The sequence below is a fragment of the Esox lucius genome, chromosome 9 (assembly GCF_011004845.1).
Source record: "Esox lucius isolate fEsoLuc1 chromosome 9, fEsoLuc1.pri, whole genome shotgun sequence".
Classification (NCBI taxonomy): domain Eukaryota; kingdom Metazoa; phylum Chordata; class Actinopteri; order Esociformes; family Esocidae; genus Esox; species Esox lucius.
The window spans coordinates 9841760-9865648 of record NC_047577.1 but is presented as its reverse complement, the minus strand read 5'-3'; the positions used below and the strand labels follow the sequence as shown (position 1 = coordinate 9865648).

General features: G+C 47.1%; 1 protein-coding gene across 1 annotated transcript; it reads right to left on the bottom strand.

Moving 5' to 3' along the window:
* Window positions 1-564: 564 nt before the first annotated feature.
* On the bottom strand, window positions 565-15493 carry ncf4 (neutrophil cytosolic factor 4). Its single transcript, XM_010872695.5, has 10 exons — window positions 15231-15493; window positions 14392-14476; window positions 13928-14087; window positions 11478-11548; window positions 10857-10984; window positions 10399-10450; window positions 4607-4705; window positions 3137-3306; window positions 2361-2426; window positions 565-1561 (listed from the first exon to the last, which is right to left on the bottom strand). The coding sequence occupies exons 1-10, from the start codon at window positions 15263-15265 to the stop codon at window positions 1351-1353; spliced, it is 1077 nt and encodes a 358-aa protein (XP_010870997.2). The 5' UTR covers window positions 15266-15493; the 3' UTR covers window positions 565-1350.
* Window positions 15494-23889: the final 8396 nt, after the last annotated feature.

Below are 23889 nucleotides of genomic sequence, written 5' to 3'. Positions count from 1 at the left end.
ACACAAAGTGCACAACAAGGTATTCAATAGTGTATTCGGTGTGTAGCAGCCTGGAAAACGTTCAGCCTAATGACGGCGGATGGAGGTGGATGAATACTGCACAGAACACGGCCTTATTGTGGTGCTACACTGCTCCCTAGTGGACGGCCGGGGAACTCATAATCTGGAGCTAACGAAGAGGCTAAACACAGGATACTGTTCTATTCCCCCAGACTTGCCTCTCCGACCTGGGCTTGTTCTCCCTCCTGGAAAAATGACAACCTCAGACACACAGAACTCCAGCAGGGCGTAAAATTCCGTTTGCATATGGCCCAGTAAAAACCCAATGACAGCGATTCTCTCGACCTCCCCATAACGGAGTCTGGCTGTGTTGTAATTAGAGGATCTCATTTCGTGCCGAAGGTCAACTAATCATGATTGAAATCAACTTATTTACATACTCATTGGCATGCCTGCGGTGAAATCACTGGCTGTCGAACACAGCCCCTGTGAAGTAAACAAGGCAATATATTTATATAGCCTAGTGCTGTTGGAAAGATATCAAAAAAGTTACGACTGAAACAGTTGGTTTACCAAGGACACCTTCTAATCTTTATTTACTGCTTTTACACTGATTTATAAAAATATGTGTTTGTGTGTGTGTGGTATTTTCAGTGAACCCCCACACTCCTGAATCCCAACTAACAATAGGGACTAAAAATACCACCCTATTAGAGAGAATGACACAGTTAAGACAGAGAAACACAGAGAGTGGCAGGGAGCAATACGTGAGAGAGGACCCAGAAAACCGAGCAGAAATGATAAAAAGCGAGGTGGAAATAGCACCACTGGACAGAAAGGCAGAGACTTAACAGACCTCCAGGGTTAGTGCTAACGTAATCAGCTTTCTTCTTCAAGACCCACGGTGTCCCCTGTATACCGCCGAAGACTCCTTTCGGACAGGAACGGAGTGGAGTTTGGGTCACCCAGACCATCGTGGTACGACAGATCACCGTTACGGTTTGCCTTTCGGAGCGCATTCATCGCACACGTGTGCACGCGCGCCACCCAGTCACGTTAAAGCGCACACATGCTCACACAAGCATTGCAATACAGTTTATTTGTTTAACTCAATTGAAAAGGCATTGGAGGCACAGCTATAGGCAACACCGGTCATGGCAGAATGTACATGTATATGTAGGAAACAAAAAAGACACGTGAAAACGGATCATGTGCTCAGTGGTAATAGTGAAATGTTGTAACATAGTTGTGTACCTCTACCGCTCCCGTTCTCGCTCACTCTTCTCCCTTTCCATTACTCCCTCCCTCCCTCACCTCCTCCATCCCTCACCTCCTCCCTCCCCCCTCTCTTTATGTTTCTGTGCTATATACAGACATGTCAGAGGCTAGGGTGACGTGAAGTTCCCAGGGAAACTGATTGACAGGCCTCTTCTGCTTCGCCCTGTGCCGCCTGCCTTCAGCCACCATCAGTGCCACGTCCTCGTTGTCAAGGATACGCACCAGGTCACCGTCCTGGTCACGGTAATTGAGGGCTACGACACCGTCCAGCTTAAACACATCTCTGAGAGATGAAACGGACAGATACAGAAAGAGGGTGAGAGGAGGGGGAAAGTGAGAGGGGAGAAGGAGGGGCGAGTAAGAGCAGAAAGCAGACAACAGATGATAGATTATAACTGATTCGAAATGGAGAGTAAAATATTGGATGGCCGCAGAGGCCCCTAATGAACAGATAACAAGGTAGACGGAGAATGAAAAGTGGGGGATGAGAATGAAAAACAAAGGGCGTCTGCTCATGGGGAGCACGGGGAGGGGAGGGGTGCAGAGCTCATTTTGGAATGCACAGAGGTGATTTGTGCTCCAATGTTGCATTCTGGGTAGACTTCTGGGCCCAGGGGGTGCTGGCGGCTGTTTGGTGGGTGTGTGTGGGTGTACTTGTGTGTTAGTGTGTGACGCTTGAATGTGATTTACTCTTGTTAGTGTTTAGAGTTTAGGTCTTTAGGTTTATGTCACTGACAAGATGTTGAGGTGTATGACAGGTTATGAAGCTTATCCCGACTCAGAAATAGGACAGCAACTCGAAGCTTGCCAAAACTTTCCATTCTAGGAACCACCAAATCAACCTCAAACGGTCTCAGGATTGCAGATGTTTTTCAGTTCAAGTTTCAAATAAATGTTTGGGTCAATTTAATCACAGCATGTAATAGAAACATGCCTGAAATTCTTATAATAAAAATAGAGAATCATCCAAATGTATTTAAAATTGGTCATAATGATACGCTATAAAATCATAAAACGCTTGAATGCTTTTTTTGGAACGGTTTTTAGAAAAATCCCATACCAAGAATATGAGTGTGTCTTACCTCATACGTGAGAGAAGCTCCTTGTAGGAAGGTTGTGTGGAGATGTCTTCTTCTACACACACATCTCTGCCACAAAGAAAACACAACACCAATCATACAATAGTCCTGTCACACCATGGTCAGTTAATATAGGACTATTCACAAAGAAAACAACACCAATCATTCAATAGTCCTATCACACCATGGTCAATAAATGTGGGACTATTCACAAAGAAAACACAACACCAATCATACAATAGTCCTGCCACATCATGATCAATATGGGACTATTCACAAAGAAAACATAATGCAGATCATACAATAGTCCTGTCACACCATGATCAATTAATATGGGACTATTCACAATGAAAACAACACCAATCATGCAATAGTCCTGCCACACCATGATCAATATGGGACTATTCACAAAGAAAACATAATGCAGATCATACAATAGTCCTGTCACACCATGATCAATTAATATGGGACTATTCACAATGAAAACAACACCAATCATGCAATAGTCCTGTCACACCATGATCAATTAATATGGGACTATTTACAATGAAAACACAACACCAATCAAACAATAGTCCTGCCACACCATGATCAATATGGGACTATTCACAAAGAAAACACAATGCAGATCATACAATAGTCCTGTCACACCAGGGTCAGTTAATATGGGACTATTGACAATGTGACATTCAAACTTTCAATGACATTTGGTGCAGTGTTGTAACACGCACACTGGAATGCACACGCACACGTGCACACTCACACATACGTACACACACCTGGTGTCCACACCCTGAGGTGTGAGCAAGTAGCAGCGAAGGCAGCTGTATGACCCCGCCCCTTTTCTTGAATCCTCGCCTCCTTCACCATCAGAGTCGCTCTCAGGGAGGGGCTTAATGATCTTCACAAAGGATTCTGGGAAAATACCGGTCCGGTCTTTTACTGTGCCCTTAGTGAAAGATAGAGCACAATGCAAAACCAGCAATTGTGAATTCAGAGCTAATTTAGGACGCCCATTAATCATCAAAATCCAGAAACGAGCTGTTAAATTTCACACCCACCTAAAGGAAAGAGATTCTGAAACCTTCCAAAGCCCTCATTTACTGAGAGATGAACCTAGAGAAGAGCTTATTAAATCACCCTAAGATATGCCACAGAGACCCAGGGGACCAACGCAGTCAGACTGAATTATGAGAAAACCAAAAGAGAACAATTTGACACTGGACAGAATCACAATGAAGAGATGGCTGACCGGGAAATACGAATGGATGAGAATTGAAAGAGAGAGAGGTGTATGAACAGAGAACGAGACAGGCGGATGAGAAGGTAGCGTGGTATTAAGTGTGACTGATAATAATGGAATCTGCTTAATATGGGCTTCTCTCCTGATTAGATGGACCATTTGATTAATCCACTCATGAAAGACAGTGAAGTGCAGCCTGAGTGGCCCATTTCAGCACAGACGTCTGCCTGTGTTCTGTCTGTTGCTGTTCAACACACACACACACACAAAACCAAACAAAAGTTCGATTTCTATCCTTTGTCCCTTACGCTTACCTAAACCTAACCTTATCCCCCAAATGCCTCAACCTAAACGTCACTAGTTTTACTATTCTTCTGGTCCTTACATGTATTACCTGACGCAGGTCCCTAACACGCACATTGGCGTTATCCTAACATGCTGGCGCACCCGATGCCCGGTTCCTTTCAGCACTACCAAGGAGGCTGGTGGCGAGTTTGAGGAGGGTGTGATTCAAGACCAAATGAGTCCCCTCTAAGCCAGCCACGTTAGGTTTGAAACAGTGGCAAGGTGCCCTCGTGCCAGCACAGCGCTAAATGTTAGACCGAAAGGAGTACACCAGAGACCGAGTCGGAGTAAGAGTCTTGATGGTTTCCTTAACAGTATTAGAAGCAAATTGACCTTACTGAACTTGCTCACAATTAGGCTGTACTACCACGAACACGTTGACTCCTCGCAACCTCCTCCCAACCTCCTCCCTCTCCTCCTCATCACCTGTCTCTTTCTCTCGCTGACATTCTTCTGCTCTCTCTACTCCTCCCTTTCCATCCTCCTCACTCCACCTTCTTCCTCATCCCTTCTCTCTTTCTTCCGCCTCCCCCTCTCCCCCCCACTACATCCCCCTCCCCCTCTCCCTCCCTTCCCTCTTCGCTCTTTATCCACCTTCTTTCTCGCTCATTCTCAGCATTCCCCTGCCTCAGTCTTAGTTTCCCTCCATCCTCCAGCTCACCTCCAGCCAGTCTGCATTAACTCTCCTCAGAAGGAAGATCACGTCTTCAGCCTTGAAACTCAGCTCCAGCTGCCCGCTCCCACTGAAATCGAACACCGCCTGGGAACCACACGCACGCACGCACACACACACACACACACAGACAGAGGACACACACCAGCAGCAGGGAGTGGACAAGAGAAAGGGACAGAGGGAGAGAGAGAGTGACGGTCAGGTAAGTGAGACTTTTATTGGACTCGACTGGTAATGAAGTGAGTATGAAACCGAGTGCAGACCGGACCGTCCGGGCTTCAGCGGAGGAGAAACGGGTACCGCCTAAATGAGCACCCAGGACAATAAAACAGAAAAGAAAAGTGAAAGCGAGAGAGACGTGTTTGAAAGGCATTGACAGTAGGAGAGAAGTCAATAACTAGAACATGTCTGAACACTACGGTGTGTGTGCGTGCGTGCGTGCATGAGAGACGCTGCACGGCGCGTGGGATCGGTCATGCACGCATCTAAGACAGAGGCAAGAGCATTTAGCGGGTGGGCTGGCGTGTGTCAATACGGAGTGCGCGTGCGTGCGTGCGCGTGTGAAACGTCTATTTTGGTGTGAGCACAAGGGCATGTGTGGAAGAAGGGACGCGTGGATACATGAGAGCAGATCATTCTGTGGTAGTGTCAAACGGCTTGACCACAGTTAAAAATCCTGTTGCTGTTTTTTAAAGCGTATATGGGGCGATCTCACGGGGAAAGATTCAAAATCAAGGACTGGGGTTTATCTGTTCATGCAAAACCAACCCCAAATATCATCCTGTATCGATTTAACCTACATACATCATACTACAGCATTCTAAACTATATATATCATACTGTATCGTTCTGACGATATCCCAATATAATGTTTTGTGCTAGTTTACTGAACCTGACCACTAAAACTCAGTAGTTTTTGTTGCATAGCCTGTACTTTGTCTTTTCAAATAGGTAATGAATTGTATAAAGGATGTCAACCGTTTAACACCAACCCCTTTACCTCGCTACCCATTAGCAGTGCCACCGTCTCCTGGGGAAACCTTCACAGCTAGGAAGGACCCACGCTCATCCACTGGTGCACGTACCGTCTCACTGACGGACCCAAACACGCACGACGCTGAAGCTCTGCTCCGCCAAGCTCGAGGGGGGCGGATTAAAGGACACATAAAGAACAAGGGGACTGGTGATAATCAATAAGAAAGGAGGATGACGTGTGAGAGGAATGATAAGGGGAGAGGAGCGAATCCTTTTTAAATTCCCTTTATTCGATGAAGCGAGGGAGACGGAAAGAGAGAGAGAGAGAGAGAGAGGGAGAACGGAGGAGGGTTGAGGTAGAGAGACCGAGAAAGTGGGAGGGTTGAGTGAGAGAGAGACAGAGGAGAAATAGAGGAGAGAATACTAAAGGAGGGGTTGAGAGAAAGTGAGAGAAAGGACTAAAGCGAGAGTAAAGCAGTATAAGTCATGCGGAGTAAAGGTACTTCCATGTGTCTGAGTGAGTGAAAGGAGAGTGTGTCACCACGGAATTAGACCCACATAGAGATGTCCACCTCAGACCTGCTTTCATTTGGTCGATGTCGATTCAACATGAAAAGGGGCTGCTGTTTGTGGTATGCCCCACCAATCCATGTGTCTTTGTGTCACCGTAATAACCGCTTTCCATTGACGACTGTACTAACAGTAGGACAAACTGCAAAAAATCCATGACAGGGCTGAAACGAAAGAACGTGCCGTAGCAAACTAGCTTCTTCTAGACCTGTTATAGTGAATACATTTGAGCGGCATAGCCACACGGAAAGCGGTTTGATGACATGAGAATATTTGCCAAGGAATTCATTGTTATTCACACGGATATCTTAAAAGGCTCGGTAGATGTATGTGTTTTAGCCAAATGTTAAAGACCGTTAGTTACGACCTGGGGGAAAAACTCAGACACGGGTCTGAAGACTAACAGACCCGTGTGTACTGCTATCGCGCTTTGGTGAATGGGGGCATTGTGTGCTTCCGCAGAAACAACTTCCGGCACCACCATATTTGCTGGCACCTCTCTGCGGCTTGTTGGCACCGCCACCCGGCCCAGGCCTTCTGTTTGGGTCGTATGACCCTGGAAGTCACGGGAGCACGTGGGGGAGACGGGTGAACATCTGACGCTGTCCCCTAAACGATGTGACTTGTGCTTTTTGTTGAACGCGCGTGCGTCAATGGGAGAAGTGAGCAAAGCTGTCCGTGCAAAATCCAGATCTGCACCAATGTCTCAGACTACTTACTTAGACTTTTTTTTTTTTACCCAGCCCACCCGCATTTCGTCTCCCAACCGCCAACCGCGACGATCGCGTTTCTAAGCCTGAGCCTGAACGTTGCCATGACATCGGCTACAAGTGTGATGCGGGATATCTGCTCTGTTTCTACATCTTCATTCGGGTCCATCATTGACGAGACAATGAATGTCAGTTGGTTTCATTACGGTCTAAATGATCCTAGCGACACGCTTGAATCAAGCATGTACGTGTCTGTGTGTCCCTGTGTGTGTGTGTGTGTGTGTGTGTGTAGATTAATGAGGCCGGGGACAGAGAGGGAGCTGACTGAATTACACAATCCATGGAGATTAATCTGACCCTGAGGACATACACAAACTCACACACACACACACACACATATTAACACACTCATACACACTAATACAGACACATAAACACACACACACACACACACACACAGTCACTCAGCATCCCCATTCAGGTTCTCTGTATAGAATCACTCCAAACACACATATGGTTTGATTCCATAGTCAAGTTACTGCAGGGAAAAATGTATGTGTCTACTGAACGTGTGAGGGGTTAATAGGCCTTATTATTTACCAATGGAAGGAACACAGCCACATCTGAGCGAAAGCTCCATCTCTTCACCCTCTATCTCTTCAACATCCATCTCCTCACCCTCCATCTCTTCAACCTCCATCTCCTCACCCTCCATCTCTTCAACCTCCATCTCCTCACCCTCCATCTCCTCACCCTCAACCTCCATCTCCTCAACCTCCATCTCCTTAACCTCAATTTCCATTTCCTCACATTCCATCTCCTCACCCTCAACCTCCATCTCCTCAACTTCCATCTCCTCCCCCTCAACCTCCATCTCCTCCCCTTCAACCTCCATCTCTTCCCCTTCAACCTCCATCTCCTCAACCACCATCTCCATCTCCTCCCCTTCAACCTCCATCTCCTCAACCACCATCTCCTCCCCCTCAACCTCCATCTCCTCCCCTTCAACCTCCATCTCCTCCCCTTCAACCTCCATCTCCTCCCCTTCAACCTCCATCTCCTCCCCCTCAACCTCCATCTCCTCCCCCTCAACCTCCATCTCCTCAACATCCGTTTTTTTTGTTCCAGTCCCTGCTCCCTCACTCTCCTGTGGCCTTCTATCCAGGCCAGGTATTCTGGGTAAAATGCCAACTGGGACAAAGATGTCTTTTTTGAGTGTACGTGTGTGTTTGTGGGTGATCAGTGAGACAGTGTAGTTTGTCCTACATAGAGCACTGATTAAACAAGGGACCCATGGACTCACAACCATTACAGTTGACTTCCCAAATGGCCCGCTGTAGCCCACAAATCACTCCTTTAACCTGGAACAGTTTCTCTTGAAACAACAGCCCTAATCTAACTACAGGCACATCCTGTTGTAACCATTTCGCTGTAGAGTTGTGACTCTGAGGGTAAGGAGCCGTTGAAGAAGACTCACAGCTCATCCTAATCCCACTGCAGTGCACTACGACCCATAGGGCCTTGGTCAAATGTAGTGCACTTTGTGAGGAATAGTGTTCCATTTGGGACCTGCCTCCACTCTAAAAATAGAATCATGGCTCGAGGGTCAGGCAACCCAGGGACGACTCACGTGTCCCAATTTCATTCCCAATGACCCTTAATGTCCCCTAACCTAATTGAAGCTGTTCTTTTCGTTAACACAGCTAGCCAATAGGGAGAGAGTGTTTCTGTCTTGGTCTTAATTGGATGACCCACTTCCTGGTTGGCTTGGGTGAAGTGAATGAATCATGGAATTCATAGAGCCACTTACTGCGTGGCTCCATGTGAGAGATCATGACCTCTTTAAAGAGTTAATAATCAAACTAATCTGTTGACACAGCAACACAAACTGTACCCATTCTGCTGACAAAAAAAGTAATATTATTCAAGACATTGACTAAATTAGAATTCAATTTGGTAGGCTACAGAAGACCACAACAAAAATAAGCTACAATAAACCACAATAGAACAATCTACAATAGAGTAGGTACAATAGAATAAGCTATAATAGAGTAGGGTACAATAGAATAATATATAATAGAGTGGGGTACAATAGAATACGCTTTAACAGAGTACGGTACAATGGAATGCAATATAAACTGAGCCCCTGAAATGCACAACAGTACAGTGACAGTGCAGTCACACTGCAGTTAGCGGCATTGCTTCGAGACCAGGGTTCGAATCTTGTTTGCGGATTAGCCCAGGGGACACACGGAGGGTGATGCATTCAGCCAGCACCGCCTGCGTTGGGAGGTTAGTCCTACAATTTGGTTCCCTAGCCTCACTGCACTCTAGCGACTCCTTCTGGCAGCCTGGGCACCTGTGAGCTCAACTGAGGTAGGAAGCTGGAGAGAGCATTCCTTCTGGCGCGTAAGGATTCTGGTTTAGACCTTCTGGTTGAACAGGCGGCGTGATAAGGTCCAGAACAGTATCGGATGTGCTCCGGAAGACACATATATCGGCATTTATAAGACACATATATATATCGATCTGCTGGGAGTTAATCATGAACTGAATATCATGAAATTGGGATAAAACTGTGTAAAAGTAAAAAAAAAACGCAACAATATAATAGACTACAACAGATAAGACTTAGGTAGAATCGGCTACAGTTGAGATGCTCCATTGAGGTTATCACTCCATTGAGGTTATCACTCCATTGAGATCATCACTCTCTAAACCTTAAAGCAATCCCAATTAAAAAATTATGTCGTAGGTTCTTCCCTAAACTTAACACCTAAATTGGAAATCGCATCTTCCCTCACAAGAAAACACCTAGATCAAAGACACACAGTGTGGAGAGGGTTGGCTCAAATGTAATAAATACTGTGTGTGAATGCCGGATTGGAAATGTACAGATCTGTCCACTAATATGTGTGGGACAGATAAGGAGATATTCTACAGGGAGAGAGATTCAGATCATTTATAAAAAGAGGGAGAGAACTTTTTTACTAAGGCACTTTGTATCGGTTCATCTTATAGTTGCTATGTAGAGTGCTGTGGGCATGGCATTTATTTTGTTTTTTGTGTGTTTATCTGTTGGTATGAGTGTCACGTGTACACTGGACGATGTGTCAAACCGAAACCTCTTTAACTGTGGTGTCAGTGAATCTTAAAAAACTCCAGTGAGGTTCCAAGACACACCCCATCGCCCACCCCCGGGCCAGTCGAGAGATCAGGAGGACATACGTTTAGATTTTCCCTCCCACTCCGCGGGATGTTGGTCATCTGACCACCGGCACAGTGTTCTCAAACCACATGCTGACAGTCGCGGTGATGTGGTTGTGACGGGAACATGTTGACCGCTCGTTTTCTGTCGTGTGGGTCGGTATGGAGGCCATGACCAGACACACACGGCACTATGGGGGGGCTGCCTTTATTCGGGCGGTGGAGGGAGGGAAGGGGGTCAAACACAGAGAGAGAGAGAGAGCGAGAGAGGTTAAAAAAAGAAAGCGAGAGACAGAGAGATTAGTGTTGGAGCCTTACCTCTGCTCTGGGGGAAGCGAACATATCTGTCTTGTTAGATTTCACCATCTTCCTGGAGAGACAGACAGGCAGGGAGGAAGGGGGGGGGAGTTAGACCGCTGGTTTTGACATTTTGACTAACTGTCAGAGGTTGAAACCCGAGTCGTAGCTCACCACACTTCCCGTTGAGAGAGCCCCCGGTTACCACACATTACGAATCAGCCTTCTCAATGACACACTACACCCTACAAAGTGCCCTCCTTTAACCAGAACTCCTATGGATCCTGGTCAGAAGGAGTGCACTGAAAATAGGGTGCCTTCGGGAACCCGACCAACGCAACTAAACCAAAGACAGGAGGGAAGACAAAACCTTCCTACAATGTACTACTGATTGGTAGCATTACGAAGTACTACTGCCAAGTACTATGACCGAGTACTGCTCCTCTAGCCGAACACTGCCATAGTACTATAAGTATTACACTCTGCGTGTGGGAGGTCGAAGGCGGCGCAGGGTCCGAGGGAGGTGCTGGCTGTCCGATTCTGTCTGGTAGAAGAACATCTGGATGAGCGGGTCCAGCAGAACCCAAGTCGGCAGTCCCAGCAGCCTCTGGGGGAGGGGACACAGTTAGAAAGCGCGGCGTGAGGCAATGGGTGCAGAAGAAAGGAGAAGTGAGTGCTGAGTCATTGGGCTGTGTGCGCGACTGTTGACCAATGGCCTACAGGGTCTAGGGAATGATTTGGGACACGCCCGGAGCAACATTCCCAGGAGAAGCAGGCCACGCGACCGCTGGCCGTCGCCTGGCAGGGGTGGATACAGAATAATCGCTCACTACGCCTAATCTGTCACCGCGCCAGCATGAGCTCAGGGACACTCTTTTGTCACAGCTCGTGATGCCGGACTACATTCTGACGCTCAGATAAAAATCACTACGAGTCACTCACTAGTCCTTTGATCTACAGGTCACTCACTAGTCCTTTGATCTACAGGTCACTCACGAGGGTCAGTGTCGTCAGACGTAGATTAACACCTTGTCCGCTCAGTGTCTGTGTGTTTGGGAATGTTTTCCCAGAAGATGTGTCCTCATCCCATGCAGGCTTACCTTCATGTAAGTGTTCAGATCTGGAATTCTGTTCTCCGCGATCTCCTTTTTATTGCCAATGAACACTTTACCTGGACGGAAACACACACACGTGCACACACACACAGACAGCGTCAATAAGCAGTCAATGTGTTTCCCCTTGAACAAATAAAAAGTAGTCTCCAGAGACTGTTCCGTTTTTAAGTAGCTAATATAGATTGGGAACGTTGCGTTGGTTGCTAACAGGAATATTAACATGGTAATTCAGTTTTAATTGCATTTTCATGGCATGTTAATGAAACATCCCAAAGGCAAACACGCTCAGAGCGGTGCTCCTGAGTCAGACTTCATTGTACGACTGCCTGACACTGGCCTCCAGCCAGAGGCCCTCTGAACAACTGCTGCCATGTCCAAGCAACAATGCCTTTAGGGTCTCAAATCATCACAGCCAGGAATGCTAACAGGCCCTTCACCCTGGTAACACCCTATTAGAACACGCCCCATAGTTCTACTATGTTCTAATGGGAACTCTAAATTAGCCTGTGCCTCTATCGATTCCGTTCCGGTCATTTACCTCTGATGCTTAAATTAATTTGGGCCCATTTAATAACTGATCATCCATCTCTCTCTCAGCCCTTCCTCATCCATTCATCTCTCTCCCAACCCTCCCTCCTTCATCCATCACTCTTTTATCCGTCTCTCTCCCTCTTTCTCCACCCTCCACCCCCCCACTCAACTCTTCCAGTGCCTCATTTTCTGTTCTCTCTATTCTGTTTTTAATGAAGATAAGTTCCATGATCATAATTAAGCTAGTGTGATCTATATATACCCGCCTGCCGCTCAGGAGCTGCATCAACTTGTGACAAAGACTGTGTGTGTGTGTGTGTTAGTAACTGACTTTATGTACTTTGGTCTGGGTTCAACTCTATTACCTACATTATGTTACTGAGGAGCAGGACACACCATTAGGAGGGGGGTGGCAGGTTGGAATACAGAAAACATGTAAGGATGGAGAACAAGCAAATGAGGCAGATAGAGACAGAGGGAGAAAACATCCTGCGCCAGACAGCCTGCCTGCTTTGTCCTTTTAATATTCAATTATCTACTGAGCCAGCAAGACAGAGAGATCCCAGCAAGAGGACGATGGAGGAGAGGAGAAACGGATGAAAGGAAGACAGAGGGATAGAAAAAGAGAGAGGGATAGAGAAAGAAACAAACAAAGAAAGAGAGACAGGGGATGTAAAGTAAGAGGGACATAAAGAGAAACAGAGAGAGATAGAAAAGACAACAAGAGGAGTATACAAAGAGAGAGACACTGAAAGAGAGAAACAAAAAAAGAGGGATAGAAGAAGTGAGACAAAGAGAACAAGACAATCTTTGTTACAGGCTGGATACACCTGCAGAGGCAGATACATATTCTGTAGAAAAACTATTTAGCCTTGACAGGAGTCCAACTGATTGGAAGTGGTTGGGGGAAAACAAGAGAGAAAAGAAAGATTTGAGCAGAATGAGTGAGGTCACAAGGGGGACGGAGAAAGAGATAGAAAAGAGGGGGATGAGGGAGGGCGAGAGAAAGGTCATACAGCTTCCCTGGCACTGACGCTCAGAGCAAGCCTCAGCTGATACATTTACATCATGTCCAATCCGTATTGCAAAAAATACAACTTTTTGTTTTTCAACGTAGTTGTTAGGAGGCAACTAAACACCACTTGCACTGGCAACTGAAAAAATCGACAATCACCAGCAGCAACGGCGCTCATTTAACGGAGAGAGAGCCGTGCGTCCGTTACCAGGTAAACAACATTGTCAGGGAGTTCACACGTCTTCCTGGTCAGTGGTCTGGGTCCGGGGCGCGCAGGTGTGGCACCTTTCAAAATTGCGTTTGAATATCATTTGAATGTGATTTAAATTAAACTATTGTCACAACAATTGCTGTAGTGTAAATGTGCTCTAAAAGGCCCTTTCTCCGTTCCTTTGTCTCCTCTAAATGTTAATGAATCCCTTTGTTTCCTAAACCCTTCCCCATTGTCTCTCTGCACAGGCCACATTTTACCCATCCTGGTCAGGCAGCAGAGGAATGACAACTATGTTCAACTGTTCGGTAACGCCTTCCACGCCTCAGGCAACCCGTTACACTTCAAAGAACATGTTTGTGCGCACACACACCTGCGATGTGCACACCCGCTCACAGAAATTAATGCAATGTTTATCCCTGTTGGAAATTAAGAGTTTTCCTTATCCAAGCCGTACCCAAATCTTAACCCAAATCTTAATTGAAATCCCTAACCCTATCTGTAACCCCAGTTCTAATCCAATCCCCCTATTTTACCTTTCACAACAAACCCAGGAAATACGCCGGAAAATAGCCAGACTTAAGCGCATGGAAAATTAGTTGTGTTTTTCTTGGGATGTTTTTGACCCCCCCCTCCCCCCTGTCCAAGAAAACCCACCACCAACCCCCAAACACTCACCAGGTAAAGTGGGCAGGATGCAGGTGTTGGGTCCAGGTGTTATCTTATACTCTGGTGAATACTTGACGTCCAGTTGATGGTGCAGGTTGAAGAACAGACTGTACCTGCGGTAGATCAGGTACTTACTGCCACCCTTGGTCTTTACTTCGATTACAAAACGCTTTTGGGGGAGAGCGGGGAGAGGGGGAGAAAGAGAATGTACATGAGCAGTGTTCTCTTTTTATTTTACTGCTGACCGTAAGCGGAAGCTTTACACTGGATGTAATCTATCGCATATTTATTCTATACCAGTACTGATACATGCAGGGTATGTTCTTAATGTTGTATGTGACGTTCAGGTACGGCCTCGAACTGAATTCATTTGGTTAAACACATTATATTGCTAGAGGATAGCACATGTAATATTTTTACTATACTCCAGGCAAAATTCGAAAAATAAATATATAATTGATACATCATCTTACGTAATAGTCAATGAAGCCTTTTTTCTCCTCGATGTCTGCGATGGTGGCACTGACAGGAATATTATGCGGAAGCTGGTCAAAGTCACTGGTAGGAGAATAGGACAGGAGAAGAGCGTAGAGAAGAGGTGAGGAAGACGAGGAGTGAAAAGGGGTTGACGGGAGAGAATGAGAGAGTAAGAAAGGGCGAGGAAATGTATGAGAGAACGAGGAGACGAGAAAGAATGCATGCTTATGCCATTAAACACATTCGGCATGGGAAATACCTGTGTTGCTTGAAAAATAGAAACAGGTAAATGTAGGTCAATATTGAGTAGAAGCGGGCTTTTAATAATAGGCTAGTCTACGTTTGAGTGGTCAAACAGCAACCAATTGACAAATCGGATTTTTACTTGCCAATTAATTCTCTTTGCATGGGTTTTCAGGTCCTTTAAAATACTTTGAAATACTTTGGCACCCTTTAGTTTAATAGCTGCTTTATTTGTATTACCCATAATTACTACGCATCACAGATATCCAAACGCTATACACACACGTAAAGTCAAACCCGTTAGAAGGTTGCAATCTTTCAAACACGAAACTGTTATGTAAATTGGTTCATTTTAAAATCGACACAAAATAGTATTTCGGTGAACGACAGTGACCTTTCGATCGAAACGTACAACTTGTACAAGCCCGGCAATACAGAAAACGGTATGTTGGTTATATTGAAAATAAACATTTGTATATTGTCTTAATTGGCATAATTCTAAATACAAACATCACGTAAGTTTCATTGTTGGATTCGAAGAAATATGCATAGCTCCGACTGGCTGGCTGTCACCGATGTTGAGGAGACTCACCTCTCGTCGCGTAGTTGCATTGGCACCGACGACATGATGAAGGATCGGTGGACTAAAGAAATATACTTTCTGATAAAGAGTATTTGCTCACTTCACCTTATCTCAGCACGATAAAGTGAAACCTGAATATTGTGACTCGAGCTGAAAGTACGCAGTTAGCTGGTAAAACGGGAAGCGACAAGAAAGTTCCCCAAATGTCTACACGGTCCGGCGCACTTGTCTGTCTAAAGCGGTCCGTGGAGGGACACCGGTGACTGTTCTCCAAATGCTGGTGTGAACGAATAGTAGAACATAAAGTAAATACAAAATAATAATATTTGAATGAAAAAATATATATTTGCCTTCTCAAACCTTTGACCACATTTGGATCTTTTTGGAGCAGTAAAAACTCAACACAACTGTTGTTTGCTCCTTGGTTGTTTAAGGCCGGGTGTTTTGTAAAAGCACTTTGTGACAACTGTTGATGTAAAAAGGCTTTATAAATAAATGTGAATTGATGGATAGAGTATGCTGCACCCTACACCAAGCAATTGTGATTCAGTGTTTACACTAGGCTGCACAATGTTGACTGTGTTAGATGCGGGTCCATAAAACACAGATGGTATTTAAACATTGAATTACGGGTTCGACAGTTAGCCTGAAGAATAACCGCAAGAATGCCGCACCTGTGATACTGTGCTAAACGGAACCTGCACAGGCCGCGACAAACCACAGTGATGTTTTCCCTCCACGTTATTCAAACTTAGATCAGCACAGCAACGTTTCCGTGTGTCGCATCGAGGGGACGCGAGCTTCCTGCGGTTGCGGTGTACGGGGACGGGAAGTTCAGCCCGTAAGCAGAAGGCTTGAGTGTCGTGACTGACACCAGGATGTTAGTGGGCATTTAGATGTGGTCGTGGTCTCCTCCGTCACTAGAGGTCAGGCAAGGAAAGAAAGAGGGGAGGAGAGATAAGGCGCCTGGCGCTATCCCAAACGGCACCCTATCTCTATCTAGTGCCCTACTGCCCTTAAGGTCCTGTTCAAAAGTAGTGCACTATCAAGAAACCAGGGAGCGACACCCGTGTCTATTGAAAACGGCTTCCTTGTTTGTCCCCAATGTTCCCCATATAGACAGGAGACACCGTCTTTCCATTGTCCCCCCCCCCCCCCGAAAATGTGATCACAAATCCCAGTTGAAAAGCCGCCACATCACAAATTGACCCCATTTGCAGGACTTGAACGGGTGACCGAAGGGGAAAAAAAGATACAATCTAAGCATCGATCGGGAGCTTATCCACAGTTCAGATGGTGAGGGTGGGGGGTGGGAGGGGAGGGGGGGGTAGCGTGGAAGTCTCTGTGGCAAATCGGTATATTCGTCCCCGTGTAACCAGAGTTCTGGATGAGCGATTAGGGTGTATTTTGCGCCCTGTGGACGTTGCTCTCTCAGCAATGCGTCCCGTGTGCGTCAGATGTATGTGTGGTTGTATATCAGATCTCTCGGTGTGTAACGTAGACATTTGGCAAAGCCCGCCACTTGGCTGCTCTAGGCCAACGAGTTCGCACTTCAGACATGCAAGGGTTTATTTAACACCAAGGTCGCACCAGTTGCTGGTGTGTGTGTGTGTGCGTGTGTGTTGACACGGAGAACCGCTGGGTACCGGAGGTCAGGGTCCTGGGGGGCATTTTGTTACCGGGAAAAGTTCCCCGTGCTCCCATCACCCTGGTGGAGGATGCGGGCCCAGCCCTTGGCTGGAGGGACTGGGCATGGCCTAGTCTTGTTATTTCCCCTCCTTTCTCGTCCCCTTGTCCCCGGGCCTCGGCGCGTCTGTGAGGCGGGGCCGGGACGGTTGGTGCCCCCGAATGCAGCTCGACAGCCTCGCCTGGACGGGGCACAGCTGCACCCCGATCCGGCCTCGTTTCGGGGTAGGGCGAAAAAAGGCCCGGGGGAAGCAGCGGAAGAAGGCGGACCTTGTTGCTGCTCTGCCCTCGGGATGCCAGCCAGGAGACGAGGGCCGCGGTGGCTGCCGGAGCTTCATCCACTTGCACCCAAACTGCGACTGGTGAGGCCGTGCAAATGATGAAGCCTCATCCAGCTCACAGCAGTTCACGTTTTGGTTTAGATTTCTGTCAAATTCCTGCTGTCCTTTCTAACAATAAAAAGCATTTGAAGGCCCTGAACACATGTTGAGTGTCTGTTCCTCGTGTGTTCTGTACATGTCTAAATGAGGGTGTAAAAGTCGATTGCTCTTAAAATAACTCAAACAAAAAAACTAAACATAATTTAGCACCGTTGCCATTAACTTAAAAGCAACTTTTGCACATAAGAAAACATGGTAATAAAATCTAAATCAATAAATCAACTCTAATATCAAATACTGTAAACTTAATCAAACAAACGGCTTTATACGAACACACAAATGAGATTTACAACTGGAAAATAAAAGGTTTGTTTCGTTTAACAAGTTCGAATGTCAGCCCAGAATGTACGCGCTGATAACTCGACCTGTTCAGGCACAACACAAGAGGGCAGTTAAGTAGCTCTCCATCGAAGGTCTGCTGAATGCTGCCATCCGATTTGACCAGCCCGATTCCAAGTGGAGCACCTCCCCGTGCCCTCCTCCGCCCCCCCCCCCACAACAACAACAACCGGACTCTACGGGACACTGGAGGACATGTCTCCGTGAAACGCCTGTGGATGTGCGCGGCTGTGTCGACCCCTCGTCTAACCCCACCGGCTGTCAGGCCGACGAGTTGTCGCGTCGAGAGCCGTACAAAGGTCCTTTTAAGAACAGCTATCTTTTTTACGGAGCTGACTCTCTTATCTAGATCGAATTAATACTTTTTTTTTAAATCACACTGCCCCCCCCCCCCCGGTGAGAACCAAACCCTCGACCCTGATGTAGCAATCACTGTGCTGCACCAACTCAGCTACACAGGACACCATTTTGCATCACGGGTGACACACTCCATTGAAATCTGACTAATCTAGAACACAAAACGAGTCACGGTACCGGTGCTAGGTTGTATTTTGTTCCGGTAGGACCTGTAACCACGCCGTGACAGTGAAGGTGGGAACGTCCTGGCCTGGCCGGCGGCAGCGTTCCGGTAGAACCTGTAACCACGCCGTGACAGTGAAGGTGGGAACGTCCTGGCCTGGCCGGCGGCAGCGTTCCGGTAGAACCTGTAACCACGCCGTGACAGTGAAGGTGGGAACGTCCTGGCCTGGCCGGCGGCAGCGTTCCGGTAGAACCTGTAACCACGCCGTGACAGTGAAGGTGGGAACGTCCTGGCCTGGCCGGCGGCAGCGTTCCGGTAGAACCTGTAACCACGCCGTGACAGTGAAGGTGGGAACGTCCTGGCTTGGCCGGCGGCAGCGTTCCGGTAGAACCTGTAACCACGCCGTGACAGTGAAGGTGGGAACGTCCTGGCTTGGCCGGCGGCAGCGTTCCGGTATGTGAGTGCGGGAGACAGACCGGTTGACACGGTCCCGGGAGTCTCCCCTGCATCCGGAGGCCCACCGGTGCCGTCCGTGGGGTACAGGGGAGCGCCGTCCCCCCCGTGTTAGATGGGATGTCCCATCACGGGTCAGAAGTCTCCCTGATTAAACAGGGGAGGGGGGGGGCGGGTTTGGTCACAACCCCGTCGGAGGTAGACACCGGCTCAGTCTACACAATCTTGGTACGTCGGACACAAGTGTTTTCCGGCTTGCCTTTGTCCTTCCCCCCTGAAGCCCGGAGAGTTGCAATCAGCGTCCGTTGTCAATGACACTGTTCTCCCCCTCAGGTCCAGCAGGAGGGAGGCTGCAATTATGTCCCGAACCGTTGCACCCGTCCCAGCTCAGCGTGTTCGGGCGGACTGGCCGGTCTGGTAGCGTTGTAAATCCACCGGACATTCAGGCTCACCAAACCCCTGTGGTATTGGCAGGAAGGTAACATCGTGTACGGTGTGTGTTTAAACATAGCCCCTTTCTCACCACTTGAACGGGTTTGCTGGTCATTACTCTCGGAACCTATTGTGGGACATTGGCAAACAGGCGTCGGGTCTTTTCTAGGACCACCTCTCTCACAGCTCCATAAGCCGCAAGACCGAGGAGGAAATGTCTGTCTCATTAAGTCTGGTATTAAACTCATGGCCAAGCTAATGAAATTGCCCCCCCACCCCCACCCCCGACTCACCAGCCATATAAATGTTCAAGATAGCTGTTTGTTTTGTGACGATGGTATACTCTGGCTAGATTATTCATTTGTAATGTTGTGGGGTGGGGTGGGGGGGACTGGCACCAGCCGTGGTCACTGTCTTTTATAGAATACGCCACCCTTTGTCTCACTCACGTCCAGCCCAGACCAGTTCAAAAAGTGTCTGATAACCACCTCTCCTCAGACGGTTCTGACGGTTATCAGCATGCTCCTATGCTTTTGTGAACGCACGTTCCCTGACACACACACACAAACTCACAGACACACACAAACACACGCACACGTACGAACGAACACAGGCTAGCTTTTATGGTGTTGCATTCTTTGTTTAGTATAGGACCACCGTACCTCATGTTCGCCTTCATATTTTCCACCAATTCTAGAAAGTTCTAATCGTGCTATCGTCCGTTGGAGAGACGTGCGTTTCCCACAGACACACTCTGGTGTCGGTATTGTACCTGGGTCACTGGACGTGGTTTGTGCTGGCGTTGTCATATGTATTCATAGAAACACTTTAACCTTAATCTAAGACGTATTAGTTGAGGGATACCCCTGTGGAATTACTGCACACACACACACACACGCATGCACACACACACACAGCTGTAGCCTGTATCTGCAGCTGTCACTGGCTTTAGCACTCCACCTGCTGCTGCTACTACAATCTCTCTCTCTCTCTCTCTCTCTCTTTCGCACTTTTCTTCTGAATCTCTTCCTTCCACTTTCATTCTTTCTCTTTCGGCCACTATCCTTTTTTAGAAGTAGCTAGTCAGTCTGTCTGACAGCGGCAGCCTTGCCCTTGTTAAAACCTCTGTCTGCCACCCGTCTGTCCTCTCCACACCTCTCCTAATTCACCAGACATACGCGTCTGCTTCTATTTCTGTCTCTCTCTCTCTCTCTCTCTCTCTGTGTGTCTCTCCCTCTCTCCTTTTCTTAATCCCCCCCCACCCTGCCCCCCCTCCACGGCCTGGTCCAACTGGTGTCCCTACTGTAGGAAAGTGCTGAGGAGGGGTAATGCAATAGAGGGGAAAACAGCGTGATGAACAGAGAGAAGGACCGAAGGGAGGGGGAGTTGTGGGGGGGGGGGCTAATAGAACATGGAGGATGAACAGGCAGAAGAATCAGTGTGTTGGTGGGGGGGGGGGGGGGGGGCTGATAGAACATGGAGGATGAACAGGGAGAAGAATCAGTGTGTTGGTGGGGGGGGCTAATAGAACATGGAGGATGAACAGGGAGAAGAATCAGTGTGTTGGTGGGGGGGGGGGGCTGATAGAACATGGAGGATGAACTGGGAGAAGAATCAGTGTGTTGGTGGGGGGGGGGCTGATAGAACATGGAGGATGAACTGGGAGAAGAATCAGTGTGTTGGTGGGGGGGGGGGCTGATAGAACATGGAGGATGAACTGGGAGAAGAATCAGTGTGTTGGTGGGGGGGGGGGGGCTGATAGAACATGGAGGATGAACTGGGAGAAGAATCAGTGTGTTGGTGGGGGGGGGCAGACAGACAGACACGTGTCATAGGGACATTACACACGCGCGTGCAAGCGCACAAGCATGCGCGTGCACACACACACACATGTGCGCACGTGCACACACACGCGTGCACATCATTTGGTCAGCCGGGAAGTGTGATATTAGGCACAGAGATGGATCCAGCTCTTGGCCTTGGTTGCCAGCGGCAGGGGAGAACGATTGATAAATTTAGTCAGAGAAAGAGGAGAAGGACCAAGAGAGGGATGAGGGGAACAGGAGGAGAGGAGGGAGCCTTTTAAGGAGCCTGCAGGGTCCATTGGACGAGACGGAGCGTTTGAGGGAGAGATAATAGGAGAGAGATGTATAGATTGACGCTCGGATGGAGGGGGACGGAGGGTGAGATAGAGGGAGGCAGACAGGTAGAGACAGACAGGTAGAGGCAGACAGGTAGAGACAGACAGGTAGAGGCAGACAGGTCGAGGCCGACAGGTAGAGCGGGACAGGGCTGAAGGAAAGGCCAGGCAGGCCACGCCGACAGGTGGCAATGTTGGCAGTGAGGACGGACTACAGTGGATGAAGTGGCTCATCGATGCCACGTTAGCAAATTCATTAGGCGAGGCTCTCATACCTTACCTCCTAGGTCTCAGTCTGAATGAGACTAGAAGGTCAGATGTCCATATGAGTTACCAATGCACCCGCAGAATACCAACCAGTGCCAAATGGCACCCTAATCTGTGCCGTACACTACTGTGAACCAAAGCCTTCTGGGGGATAGGGTTCCGTTTAGCACACAGTTTATAGCTGACCTGGTTTGACTCGCACGCCGCGTAACACCTTGAGGATGCTATGAGGCGCGCGCGCACACACACACACACACATTCAGACACACACCCCCCTATGGTGCGCAAGTACAAATGTGAGTGTGGCCCACAGCTCTTTCAGCAACAAAAAAAAGAGGGTCAATTTCCGTTACCCCGAACCCATTGCCCTTAATCCCAAAAACCTAACATGAACCTTTAATTCGTTATTTTAGAGCGCAGAGAGACCAGAAAACCCCCGCTGACGATGGTTCCCCAGTCCCTGGGTGATGCTGGCCAATTGGCTTCTCCCACATTACTTCTTGGAGGCTTTTCAGCTGACCACCTGCGAGTCCCGTTGAGGAAGCATTGGAATTCTCCAGTAAGGATAAAATCAATGGTCTGCCTGTCGCCTTGGGTTTCTAGTGTTTTAGTATCTAAAGTCCCAGCCCAGCAGCCTAAAGGTGACAGTAGGACCGACTGTCAATTTACAAGAACTAGTGAGTTATATGTAAAATAAGTATTTCATCTAGAACCAACCTTTTTAGTTCTGGTTAGAACCCCTTCTGATTCTCTATAAAAGCCTTTCCACAGATGATTCTAAATCAAACTCAAAAGGATTCTACAACATTTGTGTAACCTTTACGGATTCTCTTATGAGGACTGTTTTGGAATCCTTTTTGTGAGAGTGATGAGGGTATCACTGGATATCATGGTCATTCCAAAAAAATCACCTAAAGGTCATTCCAAAAAAGGATGTCTGGCCAGAATACATTGGCCAGACATGCCATAAAGCGTAGAGAAGCCTTTAATTACATTTTCAAATATCTTTATCCTGATGGTATGAACAAGGAATTTATTATCAAGGATTTACTTTTAAAATATTTTATAAATATTGTATTGCCTGATAATGGGTCAGAATCTGGCCCACTGTTCTTTCAGCAAAACTTTTCCTCTGCATTTCCTTGTGTTTATCTAATCAAGCACAACAAATGACCACAATTCCATTGGGAGAATGTTTTGCTTTCACAAGTTTCATTGCTCAGTGCAACACGCACTCACAATGCACCTGTCAGCAAATCACACCACATTTAATTTACCCACTCATTGTGATTTGTCCCAGAGGCCTGTTGGAAACACATATACTTAATTCTTTGTACTTCTGTAAAAATCCTGAAGTAGACCAAGAGGCAAAATCCACTGGATTTATGAGTACAAAATTAAACACATTTTTGTTTAAAATGCATTTGTCTTCCATTTAGTACAAACACTGTTCCGATGATACCCATGGTGCACCACAGCCTGGGCTTTGTTATATGGATTAAATTGATGGCAGCCTTTGGTATTGAGTGGGTTAATACGATCCCCAGTTACCTGCACAGATTCAGCCAATATGACCCCAGATCAACAGGGAATCAACTGTGAATGACAGGCTGCAAGATTAGTTAGATCTTTTGTCTGATCTGAGAGAGAGAGAGAGAGAGAGAGAGAGAGAGAGAGAGACAGAAATGGAAAGACAGTCGGGAAGGAGACAGGGAGAATGAGAGAGAGAGGGAGAGAGAGAGAGAGAAAATGTAGTGTGAATGTAAATATACATAGATAACTAAATTGTTTGGACATTAATAAAGAAAGCAATCAGACTTTTGGATCACATGCACACACACACACACCTGGGATTAATATTGGGATTTTGAGTATCTTGTATTTGGAATAGGTTTGCAGAGGCCATTTTCAAATACACCACCCAAAACGGGATTTTATTGAGAAAAATTAATGACTTTCTTGCCACGCTAAACTGTCAAGCTCTCCTATTGCATTCAAGATTTATTTTAATACTCATTTCAAATTCAATTTTGAAACACCTGTGTTATATGCACGGCAGTATATTTAGGTCAGTGCATTTTCATTTTTCGAATACTTTCCAAGTTCATTTCCCAGTAAAATTCCTGAATACCTGAAGTAATTAATCCTTGAAGTAATTAAGATATTAAGTTTTATCTAGGTCTGATGCATGCATGAACGCACGCAGAAACACACACACACACACACTCATACACACACAAGAAAGCGATCTGGCTCTTCGGCAGTACATCATGTTTCGATGCCCACTGTCCCTCTACCATACTCTCCCAAAATAGACTCTCTGTGTGTGTGTGTGTGTGTGTGTGGGTGTGTGTGTGTGTGGGCTTGCGGGCTATATAAGAGTTAAAGTGT

Excerpts from the sequence above, each read along its gene's own strand:
- ncf4 (XM_010872695.5), bottom strand. The coding sequence starts at position 15,265 with ATGTCGTCGGTGCCAATGCAACTACGCGACGAGAG. Across the intron at positions 11,549-13,927 it reads CATCCTGCCCACTTTACCTG|GTAAAGTGTTCATTGGCAAT; the intron begins GTGAGTGTTTGG and ends GTTTCCGTCCAG. Across the intron at positions 1,562-2,360 it reads GAGCTTCTCTCACGTATGAG|AGATGTGTTTAAGCTGGACG; the intron begins GTAAGACACACT and ends TTCATCTCTCAG.